General features: G+C 44.4%; 1 protein-coding gene across 4 annotated transcripts in view; it reads left to right on the plus strand.

The window, feature by feature from the left end:
- Positions 1-22,125: 22,125 nt before the first annotated feature.
- The window catches only part of LOC134545685 (ecto-NOX disulfide-thiol exchanger 2-like), a 114,627-nt gene continuing 111,836 nt past the window's right edge, over positions 22,126-24,916 (plus strand). For 2 of the 4 annotated variants that reach the window (XM_063388626.1, XM_063388629.1), the window contains exon 1: positions 22,144-22,256. In XM_063388626.1, coding sequence (XP_063244696.1) covers positions 22,208-22,256 — 49 coding nt within the window. In that variant the 5' untranslated portion in view covers positions 22,144-22,207. Of the gene's footprint in view, positions 22,257-24,916 lie in introns of all 4 variants that reach the window. The other 2 variants (XM_063388628.1, XM_063388625.1) reach the window with 2 other exon arrangements.

A 24,916-nucleotide genomic window follows, 5' to 3' on the forward strand; every position in this document is an offset into this window, starting at 1 on the left:
TCGGAGTTATGAAAATAAAATTAAAATTTTTAAAATACAAATGTTCCTTAATGAATAGTCCCGAAATGATAAAAATGTCACAAAATTGAATGCCACTTGCCGGCCTTAACTCACTCATGCTGAATTAATTTTGATGTACTTCAAAGTTTGAAAAACGTTCAAAAGTTCGTTTTTCGAAAGCCACACTAGTTCAGCGCCAAATGACGCCACTCCCGCTGCCTGTTTTAGTTTTTAAATTAAATATTAACGTTGTAAAAGATCTCAGGGGTTTTAACGGGGGTTCGGCCTCGTGGCTGCAGGCAGGAGCGCGTCTCGGTTCGGAAATTACCTGGGCTGTTCAGGCCACCCAGGACGCCTTGTAAATGAATGGTAAACGAGTTACAGGACACTGCACTTTATTCAGTATTGATACACTTATTCGTCCCGATACTGGCCACGTCCGTTTTCGGACCGCTGTGACACACGTATCTCTGAACGTAATGGCGCGCGCGACCAAAGTAGATTGCAAAGTAATATTGCCTAGCTGTAACGGTGCATTCTCATCCCGATGAAAGGTTTGGCAGATAGTCGCGAAACTGGTGTTGCCACAACTTAGGCGGGCATGTAAATACATAAAAAAAGTTCGTATGTTCAGGATTGTTTGCAGTCTAGCCTGCGACGAAATATTAATGTCTCTAAAATTACGTGGATACGCCAGTGGGAGACGTACACGCAAAAGTCTCTTGGAAATGAAAGTTATTTAGTTAAAACACACGTTAAAAATTACACGTTTAGAATGATGATAATTAAAAGGTGACAGTTAGTCAGTAGCATTCAACACTCGTTACAAAAAGCCTACGGTAATAACGATTAACTGGCTATGAAGCCGGAAACTGCGTAACACTATACGCTGTCCTTAAACTGGACACGATATTACGTAGAACAAAATAAAATTCTCTGTCGGGATAAAAATTGATAAGTTACGAGTCGCACGAAATATCGTGCGACTGAGGTGGGGTCGGCGCCGAGCAAGTTAAAGGATTTTAAAAGACTTACACTATTGCTGATATGGAGATGAAGCGCGAAAGTTGATGGCCCGACGTTCGCGGAGCGCCCGACCCCTTCGAGCCCCCGACGGTAACTGAGCGCAAGACCGCCCTGCGGCTTCGCGCCTAACCACGTGGAACGCGGGAAAACCGACCCGGCCAGTTTTGGACTTAAAGACAAGTTACACAATATATGCTTATAAAGCAATTAGACATAATTTCCCTTACATGAATCCTCTTTTAAATGGTTATTAATTTAGTTGTTTTAATTTGACAAAATAATTATATAATAAATTAGGCGCATTGCCACACCCGGTCGGGTGCTGACGTTGCTTTGGTGTTCGTCGCGGCGCACATTCACACACTCGGCGGACATCACGCTCGGGCGTGTTCGGCGCACTTAAGAGTAAGTGTTGTTGTGACATAACGGCCTGTGCGAACCAGAGGGAGCACCGGCGGTCGGCGTAAAATGGTGTGTGAGCGAGGAGTGAAAAGGTAATTTTTGAGATAAACAATGCCAGAAAGCAAACGAATTATTGAACTGTCTGTACATCGACTCCATTAGAGCAACAAAGGATGTTAGGAAGGCCCTACAAATTGTCATACTTGGTTTCCAACACAAATACAATTATTACAGGGTGACTATTCAAATCCCAAAATGAAATGTTTTCCCAAAATTAATTTTCAATTTTCTAAAAATTTTAACTCCTTTTCTACCAATACTCTACACGTTCTTTGTGATACTACATTATACTTAAAAATATAAATATAAAACTTACTATACCTGCAGTATTGTGATACGCTGGAATTATTTATCATAACAAGGAAAATTTAAAAACTACATATAATTAGTTTCAATAATAAAATAATATAAATAATAAAATAATATAAAATCCAATGATTTCTGTTAAAATAAATACATAAAAACTGAGCTACATATTTTGTTAGCAAGCATAGGCACATTATTTCAGAGCTTCACAGTTTTTTTATATTAAAAAACCTACAAGTTCATCATCAATGTTTCTTGCATCAGTACGAGATTCTTCTAGAATTTTATACTTTTAGGCTTCCAGTTCCTTCACAGACAAATAGCGTAGCTTGCGATGATACAATACATCTGACTGGGCTGATACTGATGGGCTTCTGTAAAGAGCATGTGCTGCATGCTGCATGGAGGATAGGCTTTGTAAATGTCACACACTGAATACCACTGACGTCCCTAGGTCCCTGACGTAGAATGTCCTGAAACTCACCCCAATTGCCCCCGTAGCCCCAGTCGGAGAGATAGTGGAGTTCAGGCCAACGTGGCCGGGACCGGAAAACGTTGGATCGGGAGGGAATCTTGTAGAGGTTAGAGGTTCTGGCTAAGGTAGTAAGGAAAAGAAGTGGCTGTCCGTTTCCATGAGCTGGTTTATTCTGCTGAAGTTCTATCGCAGCCTGGCCGACACGTTGCAGGACAAACGTTCTCCCTCGCCACGACCCGGACTCCCGAAAATACACATAAAATAATTGTACGCGACCTGATATGACTGCGGAGGCAGTCCCGTGACGAAACTTGCTGGTTACGAGAATTCAGCCGTACTTAGCGCGCGCCTCGAGCGGAGCGAGCGAGAGCACGTCTGCTCTGCTCGGAGACTGGGAAGCGACGGCATCCCCACACGCCCGTGCGCTGCTACGCGCTGGTCGCGGAGGAGGGGAAGGGGAAATAGGCCGGCGTGGGAGAGACGCGACTCGCGGCGGGCCAGGTGCTGTTCTACATTTTACACAAGCACTGCAATTGAAATTATATACAAAATATTTAAACACAAATTATTAAAGAACTATGAAAACATTACAAATTACTATACAAGAAACGTAGCCGTTCGTGGGTATTTACAACATAAAACACAATTACAAGATAATTGTAAAACAATACAAATAATTAACAAAACATCTGGTCGTTTGTGGACGGTCCAGGGCACACGTGGGTGTGTCCACAATCGTACACACTAACACTGGACTTGAGTCGCACTACGGGGAAAATACCTCCCTTAGGCCCACATTGGTGGCCAGGTATGGCCTCTACGTCTAGGAGGGCACGACGACTGTCGTCATATGCCCCCCTCCCCGAGGCCGTCCTGGCCACCAATGTCGGCCTAGACCGGTAGCCGCAGCCGCGTCCGGTTACGCGTCTAGTCTCTGCTCTCGTTTACGTCAGTCATTCGAGGTCGGGCGAACCGAGGCAGGAGTTGCATGACGCTGCAGCACAGACCACCGGCGTCCGTCCATTGTACGTCCCGGTGCTTGTGCTGACCCTCCCACTCATAGTCCCTGAGGTAGCGAGGGGCAGTTGTGTCACGCATGGACTGGCGCACCTCCGGCCCGTCCTCCGCGTGGGATGTCGTAGTCGGCTACTCGGAGGGCAAGTCCAGGACCACCTGCTGTGCCCTGTCGATGTCACACTCCCCGCTGAGGAGCCGGACTGTCACCTCATCAGCTGTCTCTCCATCAACATCCGTGTTTCTCACCCGCCGTTCCCAGGGTTGGACGTGTCTCTGTTTACATTCCTGGTCAGGCTCCGGTAGAGTCACCACAGGGTCACTGAGGTCAAACAAATAACCCAAGATGGTGTCGTTTTCAGTCACGTCCTCCATGAGTGGCCCATCGTCAAAATCGTCGTCGTCGTCCAGAAGTACCCGGTTCACAAAGCGCTCCAGCTATACCATGCTTGCGCCTCGCGGGCCCCTTCCGTCCGTCCTGTCGGGTGTCCTTGCCAAGCCCACGGTCATTGGTTGGGAGCAGTCGCCCCCTCCTGACTTTCCCTCGAGGGAGACTGAGCCGGCCGCCTCGCAGTGTCATTTCCGTGAATCGCGTCCTGTGGGTCGTCGTCCCTGTCGTCGCTCGTCCCGTCCGCCAATCTGATATCGTCCCTGTGTACCTTTGTCGTGCGTCCGTCAGCGCGACGGACGAGGTACGTCGTGGTCCCCAGTCTGCCAACCATCTCCTGCGGGCCTGCCCACTTAGGGGCCAGGCTGGCGCAGAAACCACTGTCGCCAGATGACAGGTGGTAACACCTGACAAAAACCCGCTGGCCTGGTTCCAGCAGTCTCGGGGGCTGGTGTGTCTGAAGCGTATGTCGGTCAGGTATAGTTTCTGGCATCATCGAGCGTCTTCGCGTCGATTGTCGACAATCATTTCGTGTGAGTCGGCGGGTGCTCGCGCCTCCCCGGGCAGGGCGAGATTCCGGCCCTGCATCAGTTCGGCGGGGGAGTAGCCCGTGACAACATTTGTCCTACGACACAGGCAATACAGCAGCGTCGGCAGGTGCAGGTCCCACTTGGCATGGTCCTCGTCCAACTGGATGCACAGCTGAGTCTTAATGTCCAGATTCCGCCTTTCGGTCGGATTCGCGCGTGGATGGTAGGTGGGCGTGGTGTGGTGCTCCACCCCCAACACTCACAGGACTTTCGCCAGTGTCTCCCCGTGAACTGCACCCCGTTGTCCGTCAGGAGGACTGCGGGGTACCCGTATCGCGGGAAGAACTCACGCTCAAGCAAAGCAATCATGGTGCCGGCCTTCACGTTTGGTACTGCGAATGCCTCCACCCAGCGGGTGAAGACGTCCGTGACCACCATGATGAAGCGACGGCCGCGGGATGTGCGAGGATACGGCCCCATGATATCCACCGCCACAGTTTGGAAGGGATCCCGGGGCCGTTGTGGGACCTATTGCTCCTTACCGTCGGGTCGTCTGGACTTCCGCTCCTGGCAACGCTGGCAGGCCCACACGTAGCGTCGTACCTATGCCGCATCACCAGGCCAGTGGAATGTCGATCTGACCTCCCGCATCGTCTGCTCCGCGCCCGGATGCCCCGCCAGCGGGTGGTCATGCAGGTAGCCCAGTACCCAGCGCCTAGCCTCTGGCAGCATGTAAGTCTGCCACCTGCTCGTCCTGTGGGCCCCCCTGGTCTGGAGCACACCATCCAGACTCCGGCAGCCCGGTACCACCCCTGTCCTGCAAGCGTCAGTCGGGTCTGGGTGTCGGGGTTCCAGAGCTGCGCAGCGTGGACCCACGAAAGCAGTTCTGTCATAGTCTCTGGTCGAGCAACTGGCGCAGGGGCAGTGGAGCTGGACAACTCATACAACGCGCATGGCCACGGCACCGATTCCTCGACCCCGTGTTCGCACTCCGGGAGGAGCACCTCCTCCCAGCCCTGGTCATCGCGGAACTCGCTCCTAGTGTCCAGATTCCGGGACAAATCGTCGGCCAGCTGATTCTCTCATCCAGGGACGTGTTCAACCATGAACAAGAATTCCTGAATCAGCATGGCCCAGCGAGTGAACTTGGAATTCCGGCCCTGAGCTGAGTCCAGCCAGCGAAGGCACTGGCTGTCAGTTCTCAGTGTGAATGAGCGCCCCTCTACGTGGTGACGGTAGCACTGCAGGGCCCAGACCACCGCAAGACACTCCTGCTCATTCACGTGATACCTCCGTTCAGCCTGTCCAAACTTTGCGCTGGCGTACTCGATCACACGCCTCACTCCATCGTCATCCACTTGGTATAGCACTGCACCCATCCCCTCCTGACTCGCATCTGTCTGGATGAAGATGGGGCGGCCGGGAACAAGACGTGATAGCGTGTGACAGTTCCTGAAACGGTACTTAACCTGCCGCAAAGCCTCGTCCGCGGCGGGGGTCCACCGGAACTTGGTCTTTGGTGACAGTAGGTCTGTCATCGGGGCCGTGATTGTTGCGAAGTCGGGGATAAAGGACCGCAGCCAGTTGAGCAGCCCCAGCAGCTTTTGGAGCTGCTTCCTGGTCCTCGGTGCCACCTTCCCCTCGATAAGCTCCAACTGCTCGGGTCGGGGGTGGCACCCCTCCGCCGTCACTTTGTGCCCCAGGAATTCGATCTCAGTGGCCCCAATGTGACATTTCTTTGGGGCACAAGTCAGTCCGTGTCTGGCCATACGTTCCAGCACCAGTGCCAGGTGATGCGCGTGTTCCTCCCACGTCCTGCACCAGATTATGACGTCGTCCAGATAGGCACTGGCGAATTCGCCAATGTCCCCGTCCAGAACACGTACCATTATATTGATGCCGTCCCCTCTACCTCCTTTGATTTGTTCATGATATTTATACAGTTTGTGATCTCAGGGAAGGTTCGGCCTCGTGGCTAGAGGTAGGGGTTAACGCAGCAGGGTCCCCCGAGCTGTTATGGCCACTCGGGACGCCAGAAGAAGAACACAAAGTTACTGGTTGATGCCTGATGAATTTATTACGGCACAGCCCTATACATAGTGCTGCCCGTTCTGGCCGTAACGATTGTCCCGAATCGAATAGTCAAACGCGCAGCCCACTTCCTCAGTGGCGGCTCACAATTTTACTGCGCGTGAAGGACGTACTCTTGCACACGACGCGGCGGTTACAAAATAAACTCTAACATGACAAATTATACCTTGACGAATAAAACACTTCACTATTACACATTACGTATTACACTGGGCTAATGACACGTAGGCCCATATCTCCAGCGACTCTACCTGACTCTTAGATTCGTCCCAGATATTGACTCGTTAGTAAGTTTGGTGGCACGATACCGTGCGGCGGTTACAGAATAAACTCTAACATGACATAGTAAACCCTGATGACAAGAAACACTTCACTACTACATATTACGTATTACACTGGGCTAATGGCACGTAGGCCCATAACTCCGGTGACTCTACATGACTCTTAGACTTGTCCCAGATATTGACTCATTAATAAGTTTGGTGGCACGTGTCGCCTACTGGCTGCCCCGTGCGGGCTGAAACTATTTAGCCGGTAAGCTAGGTTGTTGCGTGAAGCACCGACGTAATGTCTCGTAGACTCCCCACAGTACTTACGTAATATGCTGAACACTCATCTTGGAGCATTGATTTATTTAAGTGAAACACCTCATGGTAAATTGAGGCCGACCACGGAACTGTAAGTAAAAGATTAAGAAAAGATTATAACTATTGAAACTACATATCGGTGAAAGCAAGAGTTGATGGTTCTGTGTTGCTCAAAGGCTGCCGGCCTATCCGAGCTCCTGAAGGACACTGCCGCTCTCACCGCGCGCGACCCCCCTCGCCCAACAGCCCTCCCACGGAAATGTGTGAATTTCGCGGGAAACTGAACCGGCCAGGTTCGGGACAAGGCGCACAGTGAAACATAATTTTGAAAGGACTGAAATATTAAATGATGAAAATAATGTCTAATAAAAACCTGTGGGAAAATATACATAATTGCATTTGTTGTAGTTCGGCGGAGGGATATGCCACACCCAGCCCGATCCTTCCACCGACGTAGCACTCGTTGCCTGGCGTTCGCCTCGTTGCACGAACTACATTTTGTTGCGCTCACGAGCACGTTCGGTGCACACGCCTTTGCGAGACGTTGATGAGGCATAGCGGTCTATGCAACATAGAGGAGCATTGGCGGTCGGCGTCAAATTCCCCCCTTCTCTGAGACCGCTATGTGCATCAACGCCTCGCTTCACACGCTGAGCACTTCACTGACGTCCGCCGCACTGCGAGCCCTACACTAAGCGGTGGAGTGGTGGTGTGTTGTGATGTAATGATTCTGCACGGATAGCCTCTCCCACTCGATGAATGACAAGGGGGTACGCCCTGACCCGTGTCCGTTTCCCCCCTGGGAATGGACAGCGACGTGCGCCTCTCCTAGCACAATATGGTGACATGTGGGTGGAGGGGTCAGTGGGGTCCGGGTGTGGTGTGGTGCAGGGGCGTATCCAGGGGGGGGGGTTTAGGGGTTAACCCCCCCCCCCCTTAGCACTAAATCTTTAATTAATTTCTTATTCATCACTCAAACAAATTAAATTTTAAAATTAATAAAAATTTTACCATTACAATATTTAAATTTAAGTACCGATAACTGCTAAAATAGCACTATTTTACACTTTAAAATCCAAATTCTCCTGGGGGAACACCCCCGGAGCCACCGCTTTAATACGGGAGGGGGGGGGTGGCACATGCTTTTTAACACCCCCCATACACAAATTCTGGCTACGCCACTGGCGTGTTGGTGGAATGGACGATGTGGATTGGGGGGGGGGGGATGATATGGGTCATTTCGGAGGTTCTGCTCCACCTCCCTTGTGATAGTGACGAACTAATCCAGTCCTCTCCTTACCCCCACCTCATAGGAATGGTGGCATCTTAGGCACTATCAGCTCTAAGATGACTGGTAGAATGTCGCACACTTCTCTGCCCATTGCCATGCGCCAATGTAGTCTGACCTTCCAGTAATTAATGCCTCAATGTTTTCCCCCATTGGCCAAACGCTTGACACAACAGTGTATGTTGTCCAGATGCATGTACTTGCTGCATGTCGAAATGTACTTTCAGCCGTGTCGCGAATTCGTACCAGCTGGCATAGTACTCACCCTTTTCTGCCCACCATGTCCCTGGAACATCTCGTAACTGTCCATTCACACTCTCGGTGAACTGATTTGCTGACACATAGTTCTGCGCTATGTGGCCACAGTACACTAAAAGGAATGTCTCCATCGTTTCGTGGGTCTGTCCTGCAAACTCTGGAAGCAAGACTGGCCCATTCACCGTGTGGAATACCGGTTTTTACAGCTCATGATCGGGTCGTGTCCGCTGTTGCTTGCAGCGATTACACATGAAAAGTCCATCGTAGAAATGTAGATTTCTATGCCTCTGTGCAAGCTCGGTGCTTGACCATTCCGCACTTGTGGCACAGGGCTATCTCCCCTGGCTTTCCATGGCAATTCTCCACCTTGTATATGACCACCTTCTCATGCCTAGCATTTTAGTTCTCCCGTAGGAATCCATTGTCCGCATGACAGCTTCAATGTGTTCCAGCACATTCCTCTAACCATCCCCCTTCTCTGCGTGGCTAGGAGTACTTCGCACATCTGTATTCCATCTTAATTTCCCTTAGTGCTGTGTTTGGCATGGTTGTCTCTCGCATCTGTCCGGCCCGAGAGGTGGCTGGGACTACAATGGCAAGTCCAATACAGATAGAGAGGACTTCTGGCTAAAGGGCCCATGCCAGCACGACTCTTGCCTCGCAGACATTATCGGGCTCGTACGATGTCGTGAAGTGGGCTCATTTTGTTGAGTTCTGCTTGACTCGGCTCAGCTCGGCTAGCTCTCCCCCAAAGCTGACCTCGTGTGAGCTTGGTTGCGCTCCTGTTGAAGTGGGGTGGCACGAACCTCTAAGATGATACATATGCAATGACTGATAACTCAACTCACGGCCGTAGCAATAGCTTTCCCCTGAGGGTGGGGGGGGGGGGGGGGGGGGTGTCCGCGGGTTAAAGCTAAAAATCTAAACGTTCAAATCATAGTCATTTAGCATTACTTAAACATGAAATGGGTATACACTAGTTCAGCTACATACAATTAAGCTACATACAAACAATAGTTACTTTAAGTACAGTAAAATAAAATTTGTAAGTAATGTCCGTAAAGAATTTATTTTACTATAATAAAAGTAACAAAGTAGAAGATAGATAACATAAACATAATATTGTATATCAATATTTTTTTTTAACTACATAGGTATTTTTATTCTATCTTTGTTTGTGATGCTTCGGCTTTTATTTATTTCCATATTGCACAATCAACATAAAACATTTTTACATAAAAAAGACTACAATCAATTAAAACATTTGGCATAAAAAAGCCTTCAAAATAAAATAATTAATTATAGGTAAAAAGTTAAAAATTGAAAACTTCAAAGGATTAAATTTAGCCTTTTACTTCTTATGGCCAACATATTTATGATTTCATCTGAATACAGTTCAGAAACTATGTCACGATGAACGCTCATCAACGCAAGCCCAGTTAGTCGTTCATCTCCCATGCTGTTTCTCAAGTAGTTTTTGAACCTTCTTAGGGTTGAAAAACATATTTCTGGGGTTGCTGTGGACACTGGGAGTGTGGCCAAAATAGTGAGCAGCTTTTTTAAAGTAGGAAAAAATTTATTCTCGCACTGATCTAGACTTTCTAGTGCGGTGGATGGTTTTTCGCTATATGTTCCCAATGATTTTGCCATATTTCATACTCACTTGAAAAATTATTTGCCTCAGTTTCTCCCAAAAATAATAGTTCTATTTTTTAAAGCCTTTCGCTTATCCTGGATCATTATTGATCTTTTCAGGCAGAAGCATTTGAATCCCTTCTATTGTTTCTTCATGTGGTTTAAAGCGTGCATCAAGTTTTGTAATCACATGGTCAATGAAAGGGTAAAATACATTTCGACAATAATATATCTCAGCAGTTTCTCCTGGAACATTACTGTGCTAAGTTTGCCTTGCAGTCGTTCTTGGAACATTTATGTCGTTTAAACTGCTCGTTTTCATTCCGAATATTTTGTAAAGTATTTTTTATTGTTTTTACATAGCTGGAAATATTGATCAAATCGACATTGATCTTTTGCATTGCCTTATTTAGATTTACTGTCTATAAAAATACTTTTCTCAGTACAACTAATGACACGATGAATTGGCTGTTTTCCATAGCTGCTTGCAGTTGTTATGCTTCAGTGCTGACATTTTTATTAGCAGAATCCTGAAGTGTTTCAAGGGCTGTGCGTACTACTGGAAGCATTTTTGCGAATCTCTCAACAGCCACATATTTTTCTGTCCATCGCGTCTCACTAAGAGAGATAAGCATTGAATGAGATGAGTTATTTTGATCCGCAATTTTCTTCACAAGACTGGCACTAGTGGAGATTGACGAAAAAAGTTTCCTATACTTTTTATGGTTCCGATACAGTTTCTTATCACCTCACTTGAATGCGCTAGAACCAAATTCAGATTGTGAGCCACACAGTGTACGAATTGCGCTTTTGGCTATTGTTCTGCGATAATTGTTCTCACGCCTCATAAGCGACCACTCATCACTGCAGCACCATCAAACCCTTGTCCAATAAATTTATCCATGTCCAAATTATATAGCTTCAGAGATGTGTTATAATAGTATTCGCTAACGCTTCAGCTGAAACATCTTCTACGTTGATAAATTCTAGAAAATCTTCTCGGATGACAGATTTTCCAGTCGAGCAGTCAGTCAACTTCTTCAAGGTGGGATTTCACTCTCTCCTTTTTTGCAAAAAAATCCAAATGTGATACTTGGTTTGATGACCGTTTCATAATAAATTTTTATTCAAGAGTAGACATTTAATAGCAACAAAATATGGCTTAAAAAAAACATGTTGGCTGGAGATGGCGCGTGTTTCTATCAAGGTCGCGAGACTCGACTGTTGTGCGCATGCGCAGTGAGCACGTCGCGCGGGAGGCGGGTGCCATGCACAGAATGAATGGTGCGCAGAAGTCGGGAGGGAGGATGTGCAAAGCGCAGTGTCTACGTAGCATATATAGGTAGTTCATTGTTGTGATGCGTGCTCATATTTTGTGGCACAGATTATATTATCCGTCATCAATTTTCTGCTAATTTTAATTATGTCGTTTGCAAAAGGGGGGGGGGGGGTGTCTGGACCCCCTGAACCCCCCCCCCCCTCCCTTATATTCGCCCATGACTCGACTTGCTCTTATCCCGTGACGATGTGATTCTAGCCATCCTGGTGCATTAGCTTCCGCTCCCATACTGCACATTTCTCTATGTAAGGTCTTGCTGTGTATTTAAAGTTTTTTAAATTTATAAAATTTTGAAAACAAAATTGAGAATCGAATTTGAACTAATTTGTGAAACCACACTAGTTGTGCATTATTTTGTCATCATATGGTCTGTCAGTTTATGCTCGGTGAGTTGTCAGGGGAGGTTCATGGCCTTGTGGCTGGAGACATCAGTGATTAAATATAAAAGGAATTTACAAAAGCCATATTGATTATTTTACATATAAAGTACCCTTTACATGGCTCTACCAAAACACTTAGCATGTTTCTTGTTGGTGTTGGAGCATGGCTTTGCATACTTATAAGATGCAAGTGGCATGTTCATGAAATAGGTGGGGTGCTACGATGATGGCAAGTTATGATGCGAAAGAGCAGTCATTTTTATACGTCTTGTCCGTTATGGAGAGCACAGTGAACACTTTCTGAATGATTGAACACGAAACATAGAACACTACATGGTTGCGTATAAATTACACAGATGGCTGTTAGAGAGTTCATTCATGACAACTGTGCGAATTTGTAAGCATGTGATACATTTTTCATGACTTTGAATTTAGGTCAGTTATGGTACATGCTGGAATGATGGCGACATTACACAGAAGATAATTAGTCTCTGTATTTAAGATTTCAGATACACATTTTTCGTATGGACGGACACAGTCTACAGCAGGTTTCCATGGAAGTGACTTGGTTTGAAATAAGTAGTAAGTTGATACATTTAGTTCGTAGATTGCCCAGTTAGAGTGATTTTAAAAAAGTCCACTTGCAAAGCTTCCTACCCGATGATGGGTGCATTCACGCGGCCCTTCGACTACAAAGTAAAAAGAAAAAAAATTGCGAACGCACATTTGGGTATGATATAATTAAGTTACATGGTGAGTTTTTGGAAAAACTGCATTGGATGTTGAACTAGCTACCGAGCCGTTCAAAAAGGACTGAGAAAAAGTTACAATATGGTGGTTACCGGCGACAAAGACAAAGCATTTAGGACTCTGTGGTGTGTGGACGCGTCCGACCCCTGAGCCAGGCTAGTGACGAATGGCGCGGCCTCGGCAGCTCCGCGTCACCGAGGGTCAGATTTCCCTGGCGAAGTACACAGAGTGCAGGAACATCTTGGGTTGAGATAGTTGCATAGTCGCTCAGAGAACAATATTATTTTAAATATGAAGGCAAATGATGAAAATATTTTGATTTACATTTAACGACTAAGAATTATACAACAAAGTTTTGGAACTGTTTGTGTTAAACGTACGAATATAACCATGCAAATATTTTTTTACGAGTTTGTGCTTTTTGTCATTTAGGCGACTTAGATGGTTTGGGAGCCAAGCTTAATCTGTCACAAGAGGTAAGTCATCATTTAACTATAATTTTTTGAAATATAATTATCAAGATATGTGTTTTGGAAACTGCTGTTGGTGTTTTTATGTACCCATTACATGCACTGTGTGTGAATTATGCAATACATTGGCTACACAGTTTATCTGACGAACTGTCCGCCATGATGCCAGCTGCTGACTAACGAACCATAGACAACACAACACTCTCAACCTTACCAACCGAGCTGACAGTACATAATAGTCATTTCCTCCAAGTGATGTTTACCCTAAGCACTTGTACATATTGGTTATACACAATGGAGAACATAGTCACTCAAGTTTATTGGTATTTTCTTGACTCGTGTGGAACACTCCCTCACCCTCGTTGGCAAGCTCCTGGGGCTGTCCCTGGGTCCCCTGCAGTGAGAACTCCAAGGATTCTGCAAGCTTCTCAGATGTCTGCTGCCCCGGATGAACATGATCGACTGCAGCTGCCGAACCGCAGTCAGTAGGAAACCCCAAAAATGGTATCTCGGAGTCCCCCAACACTCGGGAACCGGCCGCTCGCTGGAGGGGCATCTCGCTGATCCTGGTCGTGTCGCTGTACTGATTGGAGGCCTCGGTGGTTGCTGCTGAATCTCTGGTCTCCTCCGATGGACAGCTTGCTGGAGTGATTCTTCTTGCTCTCGAGGCCCTGTCCCAGATGCTCCTTCCACCGGTAAGCTCGATCTCCCTGGAGTCGTGTAGCGATATTGCATCGTACCATCTTATCGACATGTCTCCATGCCATGTGACCTCCAGCCTGTACTTGGTATGTAACTGGACCCTCCCTACGTGCCACAACTCCAGGGACCCACTTGGGTCCAGCTCCATAGTTGTGTATTAACACTGGGTCCTTTTCACTAAACTGTTTCATTTTACCATCGCACCCATCCTCCACTAACCATTTTCCCGCACCTGACAGCGACCTAGGATGCAGCTTTTCGAAAACCGTCTGCAGCTTGTCGAAAACCGTCTGCAGCTTCCAACCCATCAAGAGTTCGGCAGGCGTCTTCTGCGTGACTGTACTGGGAGTTGTGCGCAACGAAAGGAGCAGTCTGTGCAATATCGTATTCCAGTCACCTGCTTTTAACTTCTTCAACTTGTCCTTGACAGTTTGCACCGTTCTCTCGGTTTGCCCATTACTGGCCGGATGGTATGGGGGCATATACTTGTAGATGACTCCATTCTTCTCTAGAAAGGTCTTAATTTCACTTAAAGCAAAGGCAGTCCCATTATCAGACACCACAATGTCCGGAATACCATGGTTACTAAACATACTCCTCAGCTCCTGCACCACTACAGCTGATGACATTGACAGCACCATCCGTAACTCTGGCCATTTTGAAAAGGAATCGATAACAACCAGAAATGTCTTCGCTTGAAAGGGCCCCGCAAAATCAACATGCAGATGGGACCATGGTCTCTGGGGTGTGCTTCATGGCACCTGGGTCTTCGCTGGTGCCCTGCATTCGGCCAGACATATCTGAAAATGGCTGACAATCACCTCAATGTATTCGTCCGGTTTTGGTCACCAGATGTAGCTTCAAGCTATGGCCTTTGAGTGCACCACTCCATCATGTGATGTATGTAACATTCCTAGTTGGCTACTTCGCAGCTGCTGCGGAACTACCACCCGAGTTCCCCACAGCACACAATCATGGTAGACTGACAGTTATAACCAGCGGTTCCAGTAGGTTAGAACCTCCACACTTGGTAGTTCTTGTGGCCATTCATGCAACACAAAATGCTTCACCCTCTTCAACACTGGATCCTTGCTTACGCATCGTGCCACGGCCTGAGCATCCAAGGGGGCGTTCGGCATTGCTTCAAATATCAGGATATCTGCCACTGCCGGGACTTCACTTGGTGATGTCGGCTGTGGCAACCTGCTCAAAGAGTCTGCATGTTTAATCCTGACCCCTGGCTTATGCATGATGGCGTAGTCATACATGCCCAGCAACAGACTCCACCGTAACATACGAGGTGACAGTATGTCTGAGGTTGGGCACTTGGGATCCAAAATTCGTAATAATGGCTTGTGGTCCGTCACCACTGTAAATGATCTGCCTCCCAAATATTGACGAAATTTAGTCACCCCAAATATCACAGCGGGGCTTCCTTGTCGATTTGCGCATAGTTCCGCTTACACTTTTGCAGTGTGCGCGACCCAAACGCGACCGGTCTCTCCTCACCATCATCCATGATGTGTGCCAACACTGCACCCACGCCATACTCTGAGGTGTTGCATGTTAGCACCAGAGATCTTGTGGTGTCATAATGAACCAGCACACTGTTTGTAGCAATTCCTTGACCTTGGTAAATGCAGCTGCATGTTGTGTCTCCCATTTCCAGACAGTGTTTCCATCAAGCAGTCTGTGTAGTAGCTACATCACACTAGCTTTATATCTCAAGAACCGCTCATAGAAATCGAGCGAGCCCAAAAAAGACTGCAGGTCTTTCTTGTTTTGGGTCACTGGTACCCTACGGATTGCTTCCACTTTGTCGTTTGTGGAATGTATCCCTTCCGCATCTATCCTATAACCTAGAAAATTCACCATTGTGGATGCAAAAACACACTTAGACTTCTTCAACTGTAACCCAGCCTTGTCTATCCTCACCAGTACCTCCACTACATGTGTCCAGTGCTCTTCTTCATTTGGGCCCGCTATTAACATGTCGTCCAGTAGCACTTCCACCCCTTCTACTCCTGCTAAGAGTATTTCCATGAGCCTTTGAAACACGGCAGGGCCACTGCTCACTCCAAACTGTAATCTGCGGACCTTAAAAAATCCCTTGATGGTATTGACAGTCAACAAATCTGCCGTTCGCTCGCCGACTTCAACCTGCATGTAGGCATCCTCCAAGTCCAGCTTCGTGAAATATTTACCCCCTGCCAGCGATGCCAGAACTTCGTTGATGGTCGGCAACGGATAACACTCTGTCTTACATGCTGGATTGATTGTGCCCTTATAGTCAGCACATATGCGAATGGACCCATCCGATTTCATAATAGGCACGACAGGTGTCACCCACGATAAATACGGCACTGCCTCATAAGCTCCTCGCATCATCAGCTTGTCGATTGCATCCCCTACCTTGTCCTTTATTGCAAAAGGCACTGGTCTGCATTTCCTAAATACTGGTGTGGCTCCCTCTTTAAGTGTGAGGGATACTGATGGACCCTTATAATTTCCTAAACAACTGCTGTCAAATACCTTTGGATACTTGGCTACCTGTTCCTCCACCCATTGGCTCTTCTGCACAACACTCGGTTCCTTGCAACTCTCTACCATAAAAATGCCCTCCACAGAAATCCCAAAGGGCTCCAACCAGTTTCTCCCCATCAAACTCGGCCCTTTCCCAGCCGCCACTAAAACCGGAAGCAGTACTGCCTCACTTCCCCTTGTTTTTACCAAGACCGTTTTAACTCCCTTAACCCGCAACTGTTCCTGGGACCACGTACGCAATGCGATGTTCCACATGTCCAATGGTAGCTTTTCGGGCCACAGGGCCTTGTATGTTTCCCCACTAATAACAGAAAAATACTCTCGCCTGTATCTATTTCCATGCAGTGTTTGTTGCCATCCAAACAAACGTCCATGACAAAGGGTGCCTTACTTTTCAATGCTCGCAAGTTATTTAAACTGTACATTGCTTCATTCTGTTCTCCCTCTTGCTCCCTTACTGTATCTGACAACACGTGAGTAAGTCCAGAGTTAGACTTATTCCCCGCATTTTCCTATTGAGCCCCACCAGTAGGCCTACCATGTTTTTGTTTTGTAATACAGGCTTTCTCTATGTGGCCCTGTTTGGAACAAAACTGGCACACAGTTGTCACATGCCGACACTCTTCCACAACATGATTCTCTGTACATCACCAACACTGTTGTTTCTGTTTGTTCTCCTGTGGGTCCATAATTTGTTTATGTATTCCCGTGTCCATGTTTGCCTGAATACCGTCCAGACGTCTGCCAGTATGGCTTCTGCCCGCCACCGCATGCCCCGGATGTTTGTCAACACGCGTTGGACTTATCTCATCTCCTTTTCCACATAAGTCCAATATGTTCTTCCCTGTTGCCTCAGCCGCCATAGCAATATCCACTGCCTCTATGAAGCTCAGTGGATCCTTATACATCAACACGTGCGGAACCGATCTATCCTGCACACCACACACCAGTCTGTCTCTCAAGATCCTCTCCAAATTGGGGAATTTACAATGCGTGCTCAGTCACCGGAGTTCCGCCAGATAGACTGCTATTGTTTCATCCGCTAGCTGGTCATGTTTCAAAAATTGGTAAGTCTCCACAATTTCGCTGGGTTTCGGTTCGAAATGTGCGGAAAGCTTGCTGAATACCTCGGCGATGGGTGTCTCATCGGTAGCCTTGAGGCCTTACTTAAGGCGCTCGAGTTTAAAGTCGGAGATCGCAGAAGGGAGTACCAACTAAATGCAGTGAGAAGTACGGTCCCTAGGCAAAAAAGAATGACCTGGATAATAATTGAAAACATCACTGCCTGTTTACTATTTAATATTTCCGCTTGGCATCGGCTTGGTACATTGAAATACAGAACCATTTACACAAATCTGCAGAAGATCTAGATCTCGCATTAAAGAAAAGGACATCTAAAGTAATCACATATTATAAACACTATATTACGGGTAATTATACAAATATTTAGAAAGCATTAGTTTTTCCCTAACAGGTCCGTTGATTACAATCCTGGATGACGTAATTGTCTATAACTGTTGTTTAGGCACAATTTCCAATGTTTTAGTCAAACCGGACTCTCGCTTCGACGTAATTATGCGAGTTTCACATCCCGCACCACAGCAATGTGTTAAGTCTGGCTTGCAGTTTACGTAAATTCTCACGTAGCGTAAAAAGGAGAAGTAGAGTTTATTTCTACACATTACGATTCAAGAAACTAGCAAGATAATGAATTTGAGTTTAAGATCAGTCAAGTCTCTCTGCTCATAGTTTTTCCTTAAAAAACCAACCCGGTGTCCGGCTGTTAATAGCGGTTGCGTCGAGGCTTACTTGTAGTTGCGCAGCATGGTGGACGATAACCCGGGCTGGGCACTCGTCGATGCGTAGGTGAATGGAACAGCCTTTCCATTTTAGCAGCGGCGCAACACGCCTGCACCCGCTAGCCGAAGTCGACTCCACCAGCCGCCAGCACCGTCTCCCCGCTCGCCAGCCGCAGACCGTCGCAGGTTAACGCGTCACCATGACGTCATAAGGCTCAGCGCGCCGCGCGGTGTTGGCTCGCGGAAACACACACAAGCGCAGCGCCGCGAATGTCCGTAATGCTTTTGTTTTAATCGATCTTCAAGACGAAAATGAACCAAGTGCCAAACAATCTATCATAACATATTATATAATTAATTACCAAATTAAAAGGACGTTAAAACAAACAAATAATAAAAGTAAAGTTAATGGAGGCGTGGCAAACGCCTCAATATCCCCCCCTTAAAAAAAAACTAATTTAACACCAAAAACAAAAAAAAATTTAGGTAGCTACGAGCCACTATAAGGCGAGAAAACGGGTAAGCACTCAAAACACGCCATTCAAGCAACAGACCTCAAAGAAAAGCAAGAAGAAAAAAGCACACAGTGAGAAAAAACACGCGAAGAAAAACACTTGAGAGAGACAAAAAAAACAATAATTAAGACCAAACAATGCTTTGTGCCACTTTCCCGTTTACTCGTTAACAAACAAGCAACATAATTCCTTACTATGGGGTAGTAACCGTAATCCACCTCTGAGACACGTAAGGCGCAAAAAGAAACCTACTCAGCAGCATAAGCCCTATACTTAAGTCGAGCAGCCACCCAAAAAAAAACAAAAATTTAAAACCCCAAAAAAAAAAACTAACCAATACGACGATAAAAAAAACCTAAACCTCAAGTCAAACCCGACAGTCACGAGCGAAATGCCCTAAACGCCCACACCGAAAACAGGTACCTCCCTTCTTAACTTTATTTGGCCCTCGCGAACTTTCACTACTTTTGCCCACCGCGCCTTGCATTAATTGCTTTTTGAACTGGAAACTGGTAAAACAAACGTTTTCCACCGCCACTGCCCACTCTAATAAATCTGACAACTTATGTGGTTTGTTCACGTAACACGACTCATGACGCACCTGTGGACAAACATTTTCGAGAACAAGACTAACCCATTCCTCCTCAGTCTTACTCACTCCTAGTGCCTTCGCATAATCCAAAATCTCCTGCACAAAATGCAAGACGGTTTCATTTAGCTCCTGAAATCTATAAACTTTACTCATAATTAATTGCTCACGAACCCGCCGAGGACAAAGCTTATTCCACAACGCCTCCTTACAATCAACCCATGACATATGACTCTTATAACCCGCAATAACTATATCGTAAGCTAAGCCTGTGCAACGCGAAGCAACAGCCAAAATTAAATCACTCTCATTGGAAAAAATAATTTGCGTTAGCTAGCTTGTCTACGGCCATGCAAAACTCTAATATATCCTCTACATTTGCTGACTGCAGTTTTGGAACATTTTCTAATGATCGCAAAGCAAATTTATTTTTTAGAAAATTTGTACTAAGCGAGCCAGACCCACTCGCTTCTGCCTGTTCCGTTTGCCACGTAACTCTTTCTCCTTTCAAATGCGCCACAAACTTCTGTCTTAAAACATCTATGCTTTCGTCCGCACTGTGCTCGACTGACGCAGCTCTTAAATTAGTCATTATCTCCTCTTTATGTAATTTATATATCCAAGCCAATGCCATACTGGTGATATAAAAAATCAATAAGTATCTTAAACACCGAAAACTACCGCGTCTGCGACTCTGACAAGCAGAGTTGCGCAGTTTTGAGGCCTTACTTAAGGCGCTCGAGTTTAAAGTCGGAGATCGCAGAAGGGAGTACCAACTAAATGCAGTGAGAAGTACGGTCCCTAGGCAAAAAAGAATGACCTGGATAATAATTGAAAACATCACTGCCTGTTTACTATTTAATATTTCCGCTTGGCATCGGCTTGGTACATTGAAATACAGAACCATTTACACAAATCTGCAGAAGATCTAGATCTCGCATTAAAGAAAAGGACATCTAAAGTAATCACATATTATAAACACTACATTACGGGTAATTATACAAATATTTAGAAAGCATTAGTTTTTCCCTAACAGGTCCGTTGATTACAATCCTGGATGACGTAATTGTCTATAACTGTTGTTTAGGCACAATTTCCAATGTTTTAGTCAAACCAGACTCTCGCTTCGACGTAATTATGCGAGTTTCACATCCCGCACCACAGCAATGTGTTAAGTCTGGCTTGCAGTTTACGTAAATTCTCACGTAGCGTAAAAAGGAGAAGTAGAGTTTATTTTGCCACATTACGATTCAAGAAACTAGCAAGATAATGAATTTGAGTTTAAGATCAGTCAAGTCTCTCTGCTCATAGTTTTTCCTTAAAAAACCAACCCGGTGTCCGGCTGTTAATAGCGGTTGCGTCGAGGCTTACTTGTAGTTGCGCAGCATGGTGGACGATAACCCGGGCTGGGCACTCGTCGATGCGTAGGTGAATGGAACAGCCTTTCCATTTTAGCAGCGGCGCAACACGCCTGCACCCGCTAGCCAAAGTCGACTCCACCAGCCGCCAGCACCGTCTCCCCGCTCGCCAGCCGCAGACCGTCGCAGGTTAACGCGTCACCATGACGTCATAAGGCTCAGCGCGCCGCGCGGTGTTGGCTCGCGGAAACACACACAAGCGCAGCGCCGCGAATGTCCGTAATGCTTTTGTTTTAATCGATCTTCAAGACGAAAATGAACCAAGTGCCAAACAATCTATCATAACATATTATATAATTAATTACCAAATTAAAAGGACGTTAAAACAAACAAATAATAAAAGTAAAGTTAATGGAGGCGTGGCAAACGCCTCAGCCTGTGGAGCTAACAACGATGAAACTAAGTTGTCTAGTTTCACCACGCAGACAGTGAAAAACACAGTGCGTTTTGCTTCGTTGTTTCCAATTGTATTGGCTATAAAATAAAAGTGCATCCTTGCATGGTAACTTTTCTACGTGTCCCGACCCGGCACAAACTCTCCCTAACCCCAATTGCTGCCATCATCGCCTGCACACCACTCCATGCGCACGAACCGATTCGGAATTCCTCGTCGCCACTTTTGTGTACCCATTACACACACTGTGTGTGCATTAAGCGATACATTGGTTACACAGGTTATCTGACGAACTGTCCGCCATGAGGGAAGCCTACAACTCACGTAGTTTCGGTTCCCTGCAAGAATTTCCGAAGATTTCCGAAGTTTTGCGTTTTGGTATTAACTCCACTTCAGCTGCTAAATCCAATGAAAACAAGCATGTTGTGACTGACCTAACCTAACCTAACCCTTCGATTTTTTTAATTTCAATTTTTGAGAGAAATCCGAAGTTGCACGAACGTGGTAGGGAACCGAAACTATGTGAGTTGTAGGCTTCCCCCATGGTCGTCGCAACCGTGGGGGACAGGGGGGACACGTCCCCCCAATAATAAAAGTCTTCAATTTCGTCCCCTCCAATAATATATTTAGTTTCGTAGTTATATTAAAAATATGATTTCTGTGATACAACCCATATGTTGCGCATGTTGCATTTAGTCCAATCGTGGTAAAGTGAGAACTGTGTTTTTACAAATTTGTACTCTGAAAATATTTTTTATAAAAAATAAATTATAATTAGAATATTTAGGAAAGAAAAATGCCTAAAAACCACCTTTTTGCACCTTCTAACCCCAAATTTTCTCGGGGGAGGACCCCCGGACCCCCCACTTCTTTTCCAGGGGATGGATATTCCTCAACAACTAAATCAATTGCAGTCCCCCCCAAAAAAATATATCCTTGCGACGCCGATGCTTCCCCCGCCATGATGCCAGCTGCTGACTAACGAACCATAGACAACACAACACTCTCAGCCTTACCAACCGAGCGAACAGTACATAACAGGTGTGTTGTTGAGACTATAATTTTTACAAACTTTTTTAATTTGTATTATACTGTTCAGAAATCAAGATTTTGTCTACTACTTTATAACTCTTTGGCTGTTACTCAATGTTAGCCAATTTGCGTCGTATTGTCTATGGTTTTTTGTGACTTGTTTGTGTGTTTTTTTTTTCAGAATTTATTAATGTGTTATTTAAGGGTAGTGAGGTATGGCTTTTAGTTATCAAGGAAATCCTCCTATTCCATCAAGTTCTTTAAGTACGGAATATATTTATTTTACTTTTATATGTATATTAGTTCTAACTTTTGCATGTTTGTATATGGTATATTTCATTGTTAATTTAGTGTCTGCCCCATTGCTCCGTTCTGGACGCTGTATATGCGATGTTTATATTGAATAAAAATTTTTCATTATAAAATATTGTGTTAGCTTGGTATTAAATCTTTTTTATATATTCGTACTTAGTTTAATATTAGGCAAATAACAAATTTCTGTTTCCAAAACCAGAATTAGCAATAGCCCGTTGCGTACGTCCGTCACTCGCCGAGCAATGTACTACACTCCGCTCGTCAGTCATAATAGTTTTTCATTTCAACGTTGACAACTGTCGAGAAAACTTAAATTTAGGAGAACATTACTAATACGTAATAGATTAGTTAATAATGTAAGTTAAATTCTTATAACTTAACTGAATATTTTTCAGTCAGGTATTTATTTAAGCTTTTCCAGAGTTATCATGCGTTATTAATTGCACTTTTGTATCGCGGACAGTTTTTGTTTTAAAAAACAGCTTTTAAAAAATCTTTAAACTTAAGTTAAGACATAATTAAGTAAGCAGCTACACAATATTTGACACAAAAACCTAGCTGTAATTTGGAGGTTATATATTCTTCTGTCCGGCCATCAAAAGTAGGAAGTTACCAAACTTTTGACAGATGGACGGAAGAAATTTTTTTGGCCATCTTATTGGCTGCAGGTCATGTGATTGACAGACGGAGGTGATGGACTGTTGTAATTCCTGCTTAAGGTGAAGGATGACAGTACAGAATGGTTATAACTTAAGCTGTTTAAATGTCCTGATTGGTGGTAGTTTTGTATTATAGTATTTTACTTCATTATCTCTCAAAACAACTTTTTTTAATTTACACTGAATTATGAAAAAAAAATTAGTGGGGAGGTCTATGAATTTGAGGAAAATTGTGGGGAAAAAAAAAATAAAAATGAGATTCCAATTATATATGCAAAAACAAATATTGCAACTGATACAAGAATTCAGAAATAAAAGTTATATAATTTTTATGTTTTTTTTTTACATTTTTTTAGAAATTGAAATCTGCATAATTTTTCGTGCTTTTAAAGTCTCTTATAGGTAAGAGAATCATGGTAGAGGTGAAGAAAAAAAAATCAGTTTTCTGGGAAAAAAATTATAGATCCCAAAATGCTTTTTTTAAAATTCCTAACATGCATTTGAATGGTTGCCTAATAGAGCGGTGTGATACTTGGAGTATTTACCTTTTTAGTTTAGGTACCTTACATAACAAAAACTGATATTGTAACAATGGTTAATTATAATGGATTTATTGAGTTTTTTGTTTTATTTTTAATCGTTATAGGTAGCTGTTTTCTCATATTTCAAGAAATTCACATGTAAAGCATTAAAAATGAGTGATGTAAATTTGTGCTGTACTTTAACACCATAGCCAAGACTGTTTTTTTTTTTTTTTACAAAAGATTGCCCTTTCTGCAACCTTACTGTTATCTTGATACTAAGTGCAACTTGGTTTTCCAGAGTTCTTGGGAAATATAGAGTAGCCGAGACTGTTTTTAAAAAGACGGCGTTGAATGTCCGTACATTACAACTTTTTCTAAAAGATGCTCCAGCCATAACATAGTTCTATTAAAAATCCCAACGTTATTTTTCTAAACAGCCTTGTTTACACTATATTCCTAAGGATCTCTGAAGAACCACAAGATCAAGTACACAGTAGGGCGGTGACAACAGGATCAGGGAGCTCTCTTGGAAAACAGTCTCAGATATGCTATTAAAGCCCAACACAAATTTACATCATTTACATATTGATAATATGTTTACTAATTTTATACCATCCATAAACTGATAAACGCAATTGAACTGTAGTACCTAACTTAGCGATTACAACTGTTATTTCTGCTAAATTACTTGGAGTATTGCAGTGCTGTTTCATAGTGTTTAGGACTAAGACAAGGATATAAAAAAATTTATTTTAAAATATTTTTTTGCCTTTGTTTTGATGCGCCCCTGCCCTCAACATATATGTTGCTTACCAAACCAACATTTTTTTTAAAGTTATGATAAATTAGATGTGCAATCACCTAGCCTGCTGGAAAAACCAATACAAAGGCATTTTGTTTTGAATGAATTTAAATATTATTAATGTAACACTGCTAACCTATTCAACCATTTACTTGAGTTACCTAGATGTGTACACACCTAGCATCCGAAAAAACCATACACTTCCAAAAAATACCCTTCGTAGAAAATTTTAAATAAGGTAAAATACAAAAACACATTTTTTTTGAAGTAACTGAATCATTAGAAAGATGTGTGAACACATTAACATTGGTTCAAAAAAGTACAATGTACAGTAAAATTAATGAAGTATTTAAATAAACTGAAGTTTTGACTACATAATTTCTTATAGTAATTCAATAAAACACTTTAAAATGCACCATTGCATGTTCAGCAGTGAGAAACAAAATATTATTTTATACACACTGTGCAAGGCTGGTGACTATCTAATCACTGACTAAACAAAAAGAAGTGTATATTGGTTGAACTTTATGCATGAAATATTTTACTGAAACCAGCAAATTATTTACTGCACAATCAAGTAAAAAAATTTGAAGTAAATATTTGCCAATTTTGCACAAAATGTAA

This window comes from Bacillus rossius, chromosome 1 (assembly GCF_032445375.1).
Source record: "Bacillus rossius redtenbacheri isolate Brsri chromosome 1, Brsri_v3, whole genome shotgun sequence".
Classification (NCBI taxonomy): Eukaryota; Metazoa; Arthropoda; class Insecta; order Phasmatodea; family Bacillidae; genus Bacillus; species Bacillus rossius.